This window comes from Phyllostomus hastatus, unplaced genomic scaffold (genome assembly GCF_019186645.2).
Source record: "Phyllostomus hastatus isolate PE091 unplaced genomic scaffold, TTU_PhHast_1.1 phas_scaffold_182, whole genome shotgun sequence".
Taxonomy (NCBI): Eukaryota; Metazoa; Chordata; class Mammalia; order Chiroptera; family Phyllostomidae; genus Phyllostomus; species Phyllostomus hastatus.
Window position 1 is genome coordinate 7,463,021 of NW_025334013.1, and position 15,333 is coordinate 7,478,353.

Genomic DNA, 15,333 nt, shown 5'->3' on the forward strand with positions numbered 1-15,333 from the left:
CCGTGTGTTTTCTCTGTGCCTCGTTGGACCAGCTTACTTTCACCCATGCTCCACACTGACTGTGAGTTTCATGCATCCTGCTTTTCTTTTTCAGAAGAATTGAATTTATTAAAGAATAAGCTTGTGAGTTTATATCTTGACAATGAGTGAGAATTTTCACCCAATCTGTCTCACAGGAAGGCCTTCTCAAGTATTTTCAGCATCTGTGTGATGGGAAGTCACCAAAATGTGAGTGGGTTGAGGGAAGAGATACTCTCATTGGTGGTTGCTACAAGCTTTATGGTGCATGGATTATGGTGGGTTGTTGGAAACCCTTGGACTTGGCCTGAGGACTTGGCCCTGGACTAAGGACTGAGAATACTTAATAAGATGAATATTGACATGATTGGGATCTAGCCAGGACCCAACAGCTTAGGGAGGGCCTGGAAGAGAAGAATCATGGAGAATTGTAGGGATTCTGGCAGAAACCATGGTGGTGCAATGCTGAGAGGGGAGAAAAATGGGACAGAGAAGAGCAGGTCATGAGGGCAGTTGGTTATTTGAACCTGAAACCTTAGAGCAACTTAGAGCTGAAGGTGTCTTGCGTGTGGGCGGCACTCATAGTCATGGCAGTGGGGAGTGTTGACCAAGAGGAGAGCAGGCATTCTCAGGCTGATCTGCTGCAGGAGGAAGAGGAAGATGAGGGGAAGGGGTGGGGGGAGCCTATCCTTGACAGTGCAGAGGTCGTGGCTAGAATCTCTGCACCAGGCCACATATAAAAGTCAATGTTGCATATGTCTACATGTCACAGGAAAACATGTTTCTCTATGAAAGTCATATGAGCAAATGTAAGCCAGGATGGAAAACAAATTGTTTGGGACAAAGAGCAGACTCAGACTCCTTACCTTTGGGTAGAGAAATGTCCCAGAACTGGTGAGAGGGTGGGGAGGGGACATGGATTCAGATCCTGCAACCTTTAGGTTCCAGGAGGATGCCCCAACCAACTGAGCCCCATGGGCCGGGGCAAAAGAGTGTAAGTAACTTGCTCACGTCCAGAATGCTGCCATTTGGCAGAGCCAGGATTCAATCCCAAGTCTTACCAACTCAGGGTTTTCCACCCTGAGCAGTGTTGACATGTCAAAGCAGATAACTTCCTGTTGTAGGGGCTGCCTGTGCCTTGTAGGATGCTCAGCAGCACCCTGGCTCCTACCCATGAGATGCCAGTGCCAGCTCCCACACCTCACCATTGTCACAGCCAAAATGTTGTCAGTCATTGCCAGATGGCTCCTGGAGGGTAACAACCCCCCATGTGAGACCCACCACTGTGACCTTGGAGTGGGTGGTAGGAGAGATGTCATCATCACTACTGTGGATGTGGGACTTTGCCATATATGAGGAAGGATGTGGAACACTGACAGCAGTCTCTGACTCAACCTGTAAAGATGGTGAGCTCATTTTTTTCCTGATTTATAAGGAAAAGGACAGTGTTATTCATTTATTTCTTCATTCAACAGACATTTGCTAAGAACCTGCTCAGTACCAAACCTGGATCTCCCCTCAGGAGATAAAGCAAAGAGCAAAACAAAAATTCCTGTCTCCAGTGGAGCTTATATTCTCTAGACAATAAACAAACAAGTGAAGTACATGTTATCTCAGTTGATAGTAAAAGCCATAAAGACTATGTTAGCAGGTGTATGTGTGTTTGTACAGTGGAGATTGGCATTGGACTGCTGGTGTGGGGTTATAATTTTACATAAGGTTACCAGGGGTGGCCTCATTCAGAAGGTGACATGTCAGCAGAGCCCAAAACAGGGGAGAGGTTCAGCTTAGCTGCCATGGAGACAGTAAGAGGAGAGTAAATGCAAAGGTCCTGGGGCCTCCTCAGCAGACTCAGGAATAGCATGGGTGGTCAGGGTGGATAGGGCTTCAGAGGGCGGGGGAGGGATCGTGTTTTGATGTCCCAGGTGACTTTTTCCAGGTCATTTCCAGTGCAGTGCTAGGATGTAAACTGAAACCTTGGAAGTCTTGTTCCCAGCTGGGTCAGATTGCAGGCGCCCCTTTCTCCTGTCTGTGGGCTTTTCTGTTAGTAACATATCTGTGACTCACCTGGGCTGGACCAATTCTTTTGAGAGATGAGGAAGTGGGGAAGGCCAATTGTGATATAAGTGTCAGCGTTCTCCTGGCTCAGTAGCCTGTTCCAAGTGGTGTGTGCTGAGCCCAGCCTCTTTGTGGCCTCCTCTGTGGTGGGAAGAGCACCATGTGGGTCCTTCTGCTGGTCCTCCCTGGGGCAGCCTGCATGTTCTTTGTGGGGGTGGGGCTGTGGGTCATCTGCAGCCACTTCTTCACTACAGACATCCCTGCAGCCATCAGCCACCCTGCGATACTGCGGGTTTTGCACTGCCTCTTCCAGCTGTCTGTGACCTGGGTGAGTTGTGTGTTTTCTCTGTTCTCTCCTGGTGAGGAGAGTGGGGAGAACATACCAGAAGCTTCTTGTTGGATGAATACTAATATCACGGTGGTTGAGGCTGTCAGTATTTTTCAAACAAGAATCAAGAATAATTCCTGTTAGGTAAACATGGTTCTCAAACAATTCTCAGGGTTTGGCAAGGTGAATGGATTGATAGCCACAAAATTTAAGGAATGATTCCTGTTTTCAGAAAAAAAAAAAAGCCTGCTTCCCTTCGTGGCCCCACCTCCTGATTTCCCTCATTCATCACACTGGCCACGCTTTGAAATCCTGAAGACAGGAATGAGTTGTTGTGAATCTTTCGGTCCCCATTTCTACCTACCGGCCGACGCCAAAACAGAGAGACACGCTAGCAAATTCATAAATTGGTGCTATGAGCAAAACTACAGATGTGACTTCAAAGTAGATATTTGTTGCTTTGGAGAGACAGAAGCCTGCTTCTGTCAGTAGTCAGATTCTACCTGTTCCTCTTGGAGGGTGTAATTTAATGAGACCCCTGTGGATGGGTAGTGGTGAGGATCATGCCAAGGTTGGTAGTAAGGATTTGCTGTGCTGCTCCAGAGGGCTGGCAGAGACGGCACAGAGAAAACACGTTTCTTCGGTCTCTTATGTAACCACAAGCGATTGTAAATGCCTGTTCTCGTGAGAGACCCTCGATGGAGAGGAACCCAGGATCGGGAGGATTCTCCCACCCGGGTCAGAGTTACAGGAGCTGATGATTCACTCCTGTACTCTTCCTGCCCTTGGTGTTCATAGTCTACACTCCAGTTTCACAAACATAGTGACTCAGTTTTCTCATCTGCAAAATGGGGAGAAATAATAGTCCCCACTTCCTAGCATTTGTGGGGAGACAGTGAGTTGAGTGTGAGTGTCAGGACCTCACACAGAGGAAGCTGTCCATAAACATCCCTCATTCCAATGTGTTGATCTGTTTTTTTCTACAAAGTTGTGTTTCAGGTCATTCCAGGTACAGGGTCCCTCAGGGGTGGCCAGAAACCTGGTGTAGGGCTGGGATGTGCTGTTCTGGGGAGGTAGGGGGGTTGACCTGGCTGGTGCTGGGGCCGAGGGGCCGGGGATTTTCTGTGGGAGGGATGGGTTCAGCCATCTGTGGAACATATGAGTGGCATGAAGTAGTGACACCCTGAAATCCTTCCCATTGCATTTCCTCTTCTCTCACCAACAGGGCACCATTTTTGAGAAACTGAGAATCTGCTCTATGCCCCAATTTGTCTCTTTCATATATGACCTACCACCCCTGAAGCAGGACCCAGACGTGGTGGTCAAGGACCTCTGCTTTGGGACTATCCCAGTGAAGGTGTACCAGCCCAGGATGTCCTCCTGCACTCCCCGGAGGGGCGTCCTGTTCTTCCATGGTGGTGCAGCCATCATTGGGAGCCTGAGTAAGAGTCCTTCCCTCTGACCTGGCCTGTAGTGTGACAGCCTCACAACAGGGTGGGTGGAGCACTTCTGTCATCCTCCTGGCATTTAAAGGCTGCCATGACAACCAGGGATCACCAGGGCCCTAGCGGGTCCCTGATTGCTCAGTGGCCAAGATATGGAAGGTATTGACCTCTTTCTGGAAGTAAGGAGGCATGCATGGAATATCCATGTGCATCTATGCATATGTCTATGCAGGTTTTCCCTGCTATGACATAACAGGATGCAGGTTTCACTCACAGTGTGAAAGTAGGGTCTCTACACACCTTTCCTAAGCCAAAGTGCTGTAAATCTAAGAAGCAATTACCTTAGGAGACACCTTGCTAATGGACGCCCCCAATTAGCCAGGATAAAGCCCAGATGCCTAGAGACCCAGATCAGAGGTCTGGGACTGGATGCTGCATGTGATTTTGGGAGGTGTGGTGGGACGCAGATTCGTACCCCCTCTTTTGTCCTGCCAGGGGTGGTGGTGGGGGTGCGGCACGGCCTCTGTAAGGGCTCCCTCCTACACAAACCCTGAAGACTGTTTTCCCTTTCCATGTCCTTCTTTCTATTCGTCTCCCTCCTCTTCTTATTGTTGTTCTTCATCTTCTTACCTTTTTGGAAAAAATGAAAATGCCCTTTGGACTTCCTTTGGTTAGCCTGAAACAAATACAAATGTGGGTGTTTAGTAAAAGCCAACCAACCTAACACACTTTCAAAAAGTGGGAGGCACCTGTCTATGTGTATGAAATGGAATAGAAAATTCACGGAATATAAAATTCGCCATTGGAAAGTGTACCAGTCAGTGCCATTTAGTATCTTCACAATATTGTGTGACTACTGAGCTGGAATTGAGGATTTTTTTTTAAATGAAAATAACTAAAACACATTGTTTGGTTTCATATCAGGTATTGCTTAGAGATAAAGTCTGGTATAAAGAGACTAGCGATCTAAAGATTTGAGAAAAATTAATGAGAGAAGAAAACTAACAATTGAGCTCATTTTGTTATTTTAATTCCTCAACCCTAAGTGCAGGAATTAGGGGGCAAATCACATTTATGGTTATTTCTAGTCTGCGGAATGCCAGGATCAATTGTGGTAGCCTTTGAAAATAGCATGTTTAATGAAACCATGGTTTGGGTATTCTCTGCATAAGAAATGACAATGACAGCAAATATTTATTAATGAATATTTCTTAATGGTAGTATTTACGTGGCAGCATGGGGGAAAGCCCCTTATGCACATTATCTCATTGCTCCACCCATGATTATCATTATCCCCATTTCACAGATGGGAAAATTGAACCTCAGGGAGAGAAGGGATGTGTCCCACACTCCTTCAGCTCAAGTGAAGAGGAGGCAATGTAGAGATTCAAATTTGGGTCTGAATCTGAGTTCACACACAGAAGCACTCTAGTCTATGGCCAAACAGCTTCTCACATGCTGTGAACCTGTAGTCAGGACCCAAGAGCGCTGTCCATGGTAGTTGGCAGAGAGCAGGGACAGCCCATGATAGGCAAAGGAAGCCCACTAAGCCTTCCTAGTCAATTTTAAAACCTTTCTTTTCTAGAAACCTACCATGTGATATGCTGTCGTTTGTCCAAAGAGAGTGACTCTGTGGTTGTAGCAGTTGGGTGAGTAAAGGGGAGGGTGAGGAGGGCAAAGAAATAAGACTGTGCCATGGAGTGATGGGGTGGGAGGTGGGAACTCAGACTGGCAGGGAGTCAGATGGACAAGGGAAGTAGGGCAACCAGCAAGGAGGAGAGGAAGGAAGGGGCAGAGACACAGAGGCAGAGCATGGGCACTCCTTCCTGTGGGCAGCCTGTGGGTGTGTTTCAGTGGGGCATTCTTTGCATGGCATCAATTGCAAGCTGGCTGAGGAGTGGGCTTAGTTAAGCAGATCAGCTGCCGAGCTTCACAGCACAGCCCTTTTGGGTGGGCTGGTCTTCCTTGAGCAGAACAGCCCTGCACAGTCTGCACACTTAGCACCTCCTTCCACTACATGCCCAGGGTGCCCTGCACAGGCACCAGGACAACTGCAAACACGGTGGTCACATCACATCCAAGTGCTCTCAGGAGGAAGCGTCACCCTGGTGAGATGCATCTAAGGAAGTGAGAAAGATGGAAAATTCAGTCTCTGTCTTAACTGATCTGGGAGAGTCACTCAGTGACCTGGAGAGGTGAAGAGGTCTTGGTGGACATGGGGCAGGAGAGACCTGGAAGCCCCTCCCTGGGCCTCCATGCCAGGCCACCTGGACATGTGTATGAGGAGCAGTCACTGCAGTGGAGTGGCCTTGCCCTCCTGCCTGACACATGGTCACACTGGAGGCAAGGGGGGCGGTGTGGCTCCTGCTGATCATGCTTTTCCTGCAGGTTTGTTTAAGTGCACCTGCCATGAAGAAATATCAGTGGCCAGCATCTTGGTGTGGCTACATTCCCAGCTTTCCCATAGTGCAGCTAGTAGAATAATAAATACAGAAGTTAGTCCTGGATGAGGGGAAGAGACCCAGAGAAGGGCCTCACTTTATAGCTCTTGGCATCAAACCATTTCTGCAGAGGGATGGAAATCTTTTTTTTAAATTTTATTTTAATCATTTTTCAAATACAGTTTTCTCCTTTTCACTCCCAGTCCAGCCCCCCCACCCCTCCCCACTTCCCTCCCATTACCACCCTCCCCCTAGTTTTTGACCATGTGTCCTTTAAGTTTGCTCCCATGAACCCTTCCCAATGTCCCCTGAAATTTCCTCTACTCTCCCCTGTGGTCACTGTCAGCCTGTCCTCTATTTCAGTGTCTTTGGTTATATTTTGCTTGCTTTTTTGTTCTGTTGTTTAGGTTCCTGTTAAAGGTGAGATCATATGGTATTTGTCTTTCACTGCCTGGCTTGTTTCGCTTAGCATAATGCTTTCCAGCTCCATCCACGCTGTTGTAAAGTGTAGGAGCTCCTTTCTTTCTGCCGCATAGAATTCCATTGTGTAAATGTACCATAGTTTTTTGATCCATTCATTTACTGATGGGCATCTAGGTTGCTTCCAGCACTTGGCTATTGTAAATTGTGCTGCTATGAACATTGGGGTGCATAGGTTCTTTTGGATTGGTGTTTTATAGTGTTCTTAGGATAGAGTCCCAGCAGTGGAATCTCATGGTCAAAAGGCAGATCCATTTTTAGTTTTCTGAGGAAGTTCCATACTGCTTTCCATAGTGGTTGTACCAGTCTGCAGTCCCACCAACAGTGCACTAGGGACCCCCTTTTCTCCACAACCTCTCCAACACTTGTTGTTTGTTGCTTTGTTTATGATGGCCATTCTGACTGGTGTGAAGTGGTATCTCATTGTGGTTTTTAATTTGCATCTCTCTGATAGCTAGCGATATTGAACATCGTTTCATGTGTCTTTGGATTTTCTGTATGTCCTCCTTGGAGAAGTGTCTGTTCAAGTCCTTTGCCCACTTTTTAATTGGATTCCTTGTCTTCTTAGAGTGCAGTCATGCAAGTTCTTTATATATTTTGGAGATTAAACCCTTGTCTGAGATATCATTGGCAAATATGTTTTCCCATACAGTTGGTTCTCTTTTAATTTTGATACTGTTTTCTTTAGCTGTGCAGAAGCTTTTAATTTTGATGAGGTCCCATTTGTTTATTCTTTCCTTTATGTCCCTTGCTCTAGGGGACAAGTCAGTAAAAAAGTTTCTTCGTGAAATATCTGAGATTTTCCTACCTACGTTCTCCTCTAGGACTTTAATGGTGTCACGTTTTATATTTAAGTCTTTTATCCACCTTGAATTTATTTTTGTAGATGGTGTAAGTTGGTGTTCAAGTTTCAATTTTTTGCACGTGGCTGTCCAGTTCTCCCAACACCATTTGTTGAAGAGGCTATTTTTACTGCATTTTATGTTGCTTCCCCCTTTGTCAAATATTAATTGACTATAGAGACTTGGGTTTATTTCTGGGCTCTCTGTTCTGTTCCATTGGTCTATGTGCCTGTTTTTATGCCAGTACCAGGCTGTTTTGATTACAGTGGCCTTGTAGTATAGTTTAGTGTCGGGTATTGTGATCCCTCCTACTTTACTCTTCTTTCTCAAAATTGCAGCAGCTATTCGGGTCATTTATGATTCCATATAAATTTTTGAAGTGTTTGTTCTATGTCTGTGAAATATGCCATTGGTACTTTAATAGGAATTGCATTGAATGTGTAAATTGCTTTGGGTAGTATGGACATTTTGATGATATTAATTCTTCCAGTCCATGAACACGGTATATGTTTCCATTTGTTTGTGTCTTCCTTGATTTCTTTCCTGAGTGTTATGTAGTTTTCTGAATACAGGTCTTTTACCTCTTTGGTTAGGTTTATTCCTAGATATTTTATTTTTTCTTTTTGCTATTTCAAATGGGATTTTTTTCTTTGATCTCTGCTTCTGCTGTTTCATTGTTGGTGTACAGAAATGCCTTTGATTTCTGGATATTGACTTTGTATCCCGCTGTTTTGCCGAATTCATTTATTAGGTCAAGCAGTTTTTTGGTGGAGTCTATAGGATTTTCTAGGTATACTATCATGTCATCTGCAAACAGTGACAGTTTTGTTTCCTCCTTTCTGATTTGGATGCCTTTTATTTCTTTTTCTTGTCTGATCGCTGTGGCTAAAACTTCCAGTACCATATTGAATAGAAGTGGTGAAAGTGGACAGCCTTGTCTTGTTCCTGATCTTAGTGGAAAAGATTTTAATTTTTTGCCCATTGAGAATGATGTTGGCTGTAGGTCTCTCATATATGGCCTTTATTATGTTGAGGAATGCTCCCTCTATTCCCACTTTGCCGAGTGTTTTTATCATGAATGGGTGCTATACCTTATCAAATGCTTTTTCTGCATCAATTGATATGATCATGTGGTTTTTGTCTTTGCTTTTGTTTATGTGATGTATTACATTTACTGATTTACGAATATTGAACCATCCTTGCATCTCTGGAATGAATCCCACTTGGTCATGGTGTATGGTCTTTTTAATGTATTGTTGGATGAGGTTTGCCAGTATTTTGTTGACGATTTTAGCGTCAATGTTCATCAGTGATATCGGCCTGAAGTTTTCTTTCTTTGTTGTGTCTTTATCTGGTTTTGGAATTAGGATGATGTTGGCCTCATAAAAAGAGTTTGGGAGACTCCCATCTTTTTGGATTTTTTGGAATAGTCTGTGAAGGATAAGGGTTAGGTCTTCCTTAAATGCTTTGTAGAATTCTCCTGTGAAACCATCTGGTCCAGGGCTTTTGTGTGTTGGGAGTTTTTTGATTACTGCTTCAATTTCTTTTGTTGTTATTGGTATGTTCAGGCTTTCTGCTTCTTTTTCATTGAGTTTTGGAAGATTATTTTTTTCTGGAAATTTGTCCATTTCACCTAGGTTTTCAAATTTCTTGGCATACAGTTCTTTGTAGTAATTTCTTAGAATCCTTTGTATTTCTATGGTATCTGTTGTAATCTCTCCTCTTTCATTTCTGATTGTGTTTATTTGGGTCTTCTCTCTTTTTTTCTTGATGAGTCTGCTTAAAGGCTTGTCGATTTTGTTTATCTTTTCAAAGAACCAGCTCTTGGATTCATTGATCCTGAGAATTGTGCTTTTAGTCTCTATGTCATTTAATTCTGCTCTGATCTTGGTTATTTCCTTTCTTCTGCTTGCTCTGGGCTGTCTTTGTTGTTGTTCCTCGAGTTCTTGTAGACGTAGGGTTAGGTTGTTTGTTTGGAATGTTTCTAACTTTTTTAGGCGGGCCTGTATCGCTATGAACTTCCCTCTCAGGACTGCCTTGGCTGTGTCCCATAAATTTTGGGTTGTTGTGAGTTCGTTTTCATTTGTTTCCAGAAACCTTTTGATTTCTTCCCTAATATCATTCTTGACCCATTCATTGTTTAATAGTATGCTATTTAATCTCCATGATTTTGAGTGTTTTGGGTTTTTTTCCTTGGGGTTGGTTTCTAGCTTCAGTCCCTTGTGGTCTGAGAAAATGCTTGGTATGATTTCAATTTTCTTGAAATTTTTGAGGCTTGTTTTGTGTCCTATCATGTGGTCTATCTTTGAAAATGTTCTGTGTACATTTGAAAAGAATGTATATTTAGCTTCTTTTGGATGGAGAGCTCTGTATATATCAGTAAAGTCCATTTCATCAAGGGTATTGTTCAATGCCATAATATCTTTGTTGATATTTTGTTTGGAAGATCTGTACATTTTTGATAGTGGGGTGTTAAAATCTCCCACTATAATTGTGTTGCTGTCCATATCTTTCTTGAAGTCCTCTAAGATTTTCTTTATGTATTTGGGTGCTCCTGTGTTGGGTGCATATATATTTACAATATTTATGTCTTCTTGGTGGATTCTTCCCTTGAGTATTATGAAGTGACCTTCTGGGTCTCTCTTTATGGCCCTTTTTTGGAAGTCTATTTTGTCTGATATGAGTATTGCTACCCTGGCCTTTTTTTCCTGTCCATTTGCTTGGAAGATTTGTTTCCAGCCCTTCACTTTCAGCCTGTGTAGGTCTTTTATCCTGAGGTGGGTCTCTTGTAGACAGCATATATGTGGGTTATTTTTTCTTATCCATTCAGCTATTCTATGTCTTTTGATTGGAGCATTTAATCCATTTATGTTTAAGGTTATTATTGATAGGTACTTATTCATTGTCTTTTATGTACGTGTGTTCCTCTCTCTCTCTTTTCCTTCCCTTCCTTAAAGCAGTCCCTTTAGAATCTCTTGCAGAGCTGGTTTGGTGGAGGTGTATTCTTTTAGACTTCTTTTGTCTGGGAAGCTTCTTATTTGGCCCTCTATCTTGATCGAGAGGCTTGCTGGATAAAGTAGCCTTGGTTGCAGACCTCTGGTTCTCATTACCTGGAGTATTTCTTGCCATTCTCTTCTGGCTTGAAGTGTTTCCATTGAGAAGTCAGCTGTTAGCCTTATTGGGGCTCCCTTGTATGTTACTTCCTTTTTCTCCCTTGCTGCCTTTAAGATTCTCTCTTTGTCTTGAAATTTGCCATTTTAATTATGATGTGTCTTGAGGTGGGCCTCTTTGGGTTCCTCTTGATTGGGACTCTCTGTGTTTCATGGATTTGTGTGACTTTTTCTCTCATCAAATTAGGGAAGTTCTCCTTCATTACTTTTTTGACTAGGTTTTCGATCCCTTGTTCTTCTTCTTCTCCTTCTGGTATCCCTATTATATGGATATTATTACCTTTCATATTGTCTTGCATTTCTCTTAATCCCTCTTCATTCTTTCTGAGACTCTTTTCCTTTTCTTGCTCTTTCTGGATGTTGTTTTCTACTTTGTCCTCTAGCTTGCTAATCCAATCTTCTGCTTCATTGATCCTGCTTTTCACTCCTACTACTGTGTTCTTCAGTTCAGAAATTGTATTCTTCATTTCCTCTTGGCCTTTGTTGAGAGTTTCTATTTCCTTTTTCATGTTTATATAGTTTGCAGTGAGATTGATGTAGTTTCCCTCTAATTTCTGATAGCTCATTGTGAGTTCATTGAACTTTCTGATAATCATTATTTTGAACTTACTATCTGATAGTTGAGTTGCCTCTATTTCATTTAGCATTTTTCCTGAGGCTTCCTGATTTCCCTTCAATTGGGGGTTGTTTCTTTGTTTTCTCATTGTTCATGGGTTTCTTCTCATTAGCCTCTGTTTCTTAAATTGATCTGTTCTGGTTCCCTGCAATTATGGTGTGAACTTTTGTGGTAGAATACTTGTGGGATTCAGTGGTGCAATCTCCTTTGTGTATCCTGGTGTTCACAGCTTCCCCCTACTCTTTTTTTGTGATCAGTTGGAGGAGTAAGGCAAAATGGTTTAAGACAGCAAGACAGTGTACTATGATATTTACATTAGCAGCCAGTAGAGAAGAGATAGGTTATCCTTTGGCTCCTTATAGTATTAACCGTGATCCTCCACCCCACTATCCATGTTTTAGAAAGGATGGAAAGAGGGTAAGACTCTTATTGGGGACGAGAGGATTGATAGTTGGATCTAGAAAGCTGTGAGGCTGTGGGAGGTCAGATTCTAAGGTAGGGTTGGATTAAAGATTAGTATATAGGAGTAGTGTGTAAAAGGATAGAGACGACCCCCACCATAGTATATTTCAGGAAATTGCAAAGTGGGCTGAGATCAGGTAGGGGTATTGAGTAGTATTTACAATTGTATGGACTAGGTCTTATTAACAGTAATAGTAAAGTGACAGTCTTGTGGCAGAATCGATGAGATCTAGATAACAAGAATAAAGAGTATAGAACCTTGAGAGGTGTATTAATGGAACACAGATGAAAGATAGTAAATTATCAACACACTGTGACTGAGATACCAGGGGGAACCTATCAAATGACAGTATAACCAGCCAAGCAAAGAAGATTATACAAAAAGAAAAAGAATACCAAAATATCATTAAAATAAAAAATGTCAGAAAGTTGAGAAAAAGATAATACAAATTTACAGTAACTTGCAAGATAAAAAAAGGAAAGAAAAGCAGAAGATGGAGTGCAGGGGAGATAAATTTGGATTGGAAAGAATATTATTAGGATGAATGGAAGAGAAACATAAGGGATTGCGAGATATAAAAATAGTAAGAACTGAAAAATAAAATGTCACTTAAAACACAAGATAAAATCAATCATCCAACAACAGCCACAAAAACCAAACCAAACCAAACCAAACAAAATAAAAAAAAAACCTCTTGTTGGTTTCTAACTGGCCAGACCAGTTTTTCTGATCTTGCTGGCTTCAGCTGGCTGAGGGACCTTTGAAATGCGTCTCTTTCTTCCCAGCCAGATCTCAGCAAGTCTCTCAGGAACCCTGGGCGCTCCCGAGCACACTCGCTCTCCAGAGCTCACTGCCACGTTCTTCTGGACTCTGGGGTCCCTGCAGGGTTCCAGCTCTATAATCTCAGGAGGCACCCACGACGTTTTTGGGATTCACTGCACCCTCCCTGGGAGTTGTAAAAGGGCGCGCCCCTCCACCGAACTTTTGAGATTCGGGCTATAGGAAGGCACTAAGCACCCGGAGCAATGGAAATCTTGACCCAGTTGGTGGCCCTATATGTCTTAGTATCCTGGCTGTGCTGAAGCAAGTAGTCGTCAGTGGATTGTACTAGCAGATATCTGCAAGAAAGTTATTTTGTGACTCCAAAGTAGACAGGGATCAGGAGTTAAGCATTGGCATCCCAGGTAGCGAAGAATAGGGGCAACAGAATGGAGATGGCTGGCAGAAGCTTTGTGGATCCCAAAGCATGTTTCCACTTTTCTCACCTGGGTGTGTGTTTTATTGATTTTAGAGAAAGAGGGAAAGATGAGATAATCATCTATGTGAGAGAGAAACATGAATTGGGTGTCTCCCATAAGTGCCCCAACCAACAATGTAACCCACAATCCATCAGTAATGGGACAATGCTCCAACCAGTTGAGCCACCTAGCCAGCCAAACCCCAACTTCTTAGAGTCTAGTATTTAAAATGGTAAAGTTTCTGCCAAAACCCAGATTTCTGGACTCTTGAAATGGGAAGTTCTAGCAAAACCAGGCTGGCAAACTGCTGATAGCCAACTGAATGGGAAGCCATGGGCTCAAGTTGGGGTGTCTGATCTGGAGGGACCCATGTGTTATCTGTGGCCCTGGGCAGTATTTAGGCATATACATATTTTAGATGTTACGTATTTATTTTTAGAGAGAGGGGAAGGAAGGGAGAGAGAGAGGAAGAGAAACATCTGTGTGGGACAGAAACATCCATTGGTTGCCTCTAGAACTTTCCTGAACCAGGGGCTGTACCCGAAAACCAGGCATGTACCCTGACTGGGAGTACAACTGGTGACCTTTTGTTTTGCAGGATGACACCTAAGCAACTGAGTCACATCAGTCAGGGTGCATTGGGTGGTATTTTAGCCTCCAAACCTGGAGGCCACAACACCTGTAAGCATGGCAGCAGTATTTAAAATCTAAACCCAGACCACCCAGGGCTTGCTCATAAATGAAACCATAATGTACAGAACAGGTGTGACTCAGGGCAGCACCATCAGGTAGGTTGAGAAGGGTGGGGCTCATGCTGCTGATAGCTAAGTTCTTGACCAATAATAGGGGGGTGACAGGGCTCTGGTGATCACAGCCTGTCCCCCAAATTGGCATTGAGACAGTAGAAATAGCAGCTGTCCTTACTGAGGCCATGCACCATGTGACTTTATTTCCATCAGCTCATTTAAGCCCTAGACCTTAAGTCTACCTGCTGAGGGTTCAGAAAGAGAAGTAATGGAAGAAATTTGGGCTCAAGAATGCAACACACAGGTGTCTTGGGCTCTGCCATGGTGATGAGTGTAATCCATGTTCCTTGATTCCTTTTCAGATACCGCAAGGCGCCCCAGCATAAGTTTCCAACGCCAATAAGAGACTGCCTTGTGGCCTCCATCCACTTCCTCAGGTCCCTGAATGTGTACGGGGTGGACCCAGCCCGGGTTGTAGTCTGTGGTGACAGTGCTGGAGGGGGAATAGCAGCAGTAATGTGTCAAAAACTCATGGACAGGTCAGATCTCCCCAAGATCCGTGCTCAGATTCTGGTCTATGCTGCTCTTCAATTAGTGGATTTCCAACTCCCATCCTACCAGCAGAATGCAAATGTCCCCCTAATCAGCAGGAATTTTGCCTTCCGCTGTTTTTGTTATTACATGGACATCCATCCCTCTTGGAAAAGCGTAGTTATGAAACATGCCCACTTGCCTGTCGAAGTATGGGAGAAGTACAGAAAGTGGTTGGGCTCAGAAAACATCCCAGAAAGATTTAAGAAGAGAGGCTACCAGGAAGTACTCCTTGTGCCCCATAATGAGGATGCTTACCTGGAGACACACCATGCTCTGGATTGCATGGATATGCCCCTGATTGCAGAAGATGAAGTAGTGTTTCGGCTCCCGGAAACTTGCATCGTGAGTTGTGAGTATGACCTTCTCCGGGATGATTCGCTGCTGTACAAGAAGAGACTGGAGGACCTGGGAGTCCCTGTGACTTGGCACCACATGGAGGATGGTTTTCATGGAGCCCTCAACCTGCTTGGGAGGGGCTACCTTTACTTCTCCTGCTCCACGGATATTCTAAATGCCATGGTCCATTTTCTAAAGGGGTTGTGATCATCCTTCCTTCCCACTGGAGCTATGAGAGCATGGGTCCCACTATCAACCAGTTCCCTATGGGGCTCTCTGTTGCTGATGTAGGTGATGCCAAGTGAGGTGAGGGAGGGTGTGGAGACCGCCATCTTTTTCTTGCTCCAGGTTCTAGAATCCCAGAGTACATGTTTCTCTGATGTCTGGAGGGAAAGCAGAAGATGAGACAGGTGTGGTGGGAGAAGGTGGGGCTCTCTGTCTCTGTGCACCACTGGGAAAATTTGAGCAGATGCTCTTCACTGGCCATTTGCAAGAGAGTGAATGAGCATGTAAGGGTTGCCCACTGAGGTTGAGTTCCGATGGCCCCAGCTGATCCAG

The 15,333-nt window shown here is 44.0% G+C and overlaps 1 protein-coding gene across 1 annotated transcript; it reads left to right on the forward strand.

Annotated features, from left to right (window-relative positions):
• Nucleotides 1-2,236: 2,236 nt before the first annotated feature.
• LOC123832312 (arylacetamide deacetylase-like 3) lies at nucleotides 2,237-14,982 on the forward strand. The gene is made up of 4 exons (XM_045859990.1): nucleotides 2,237-2,404; nucleotides 3,630-3,846; nucleotides 5,435-5,498; nucleotides 14,208-14,982. Exons 1-4 carry the CDS (start codon nucleotides 2,237-2,239, stop codon nucleotides 14,980-14,982), a joined length of 1,224 nt encoding a protein of 407 aa, XP_045715946.1.
• Nucleotides 14,983-15,333: the final 351 nt, after the last annotated feature.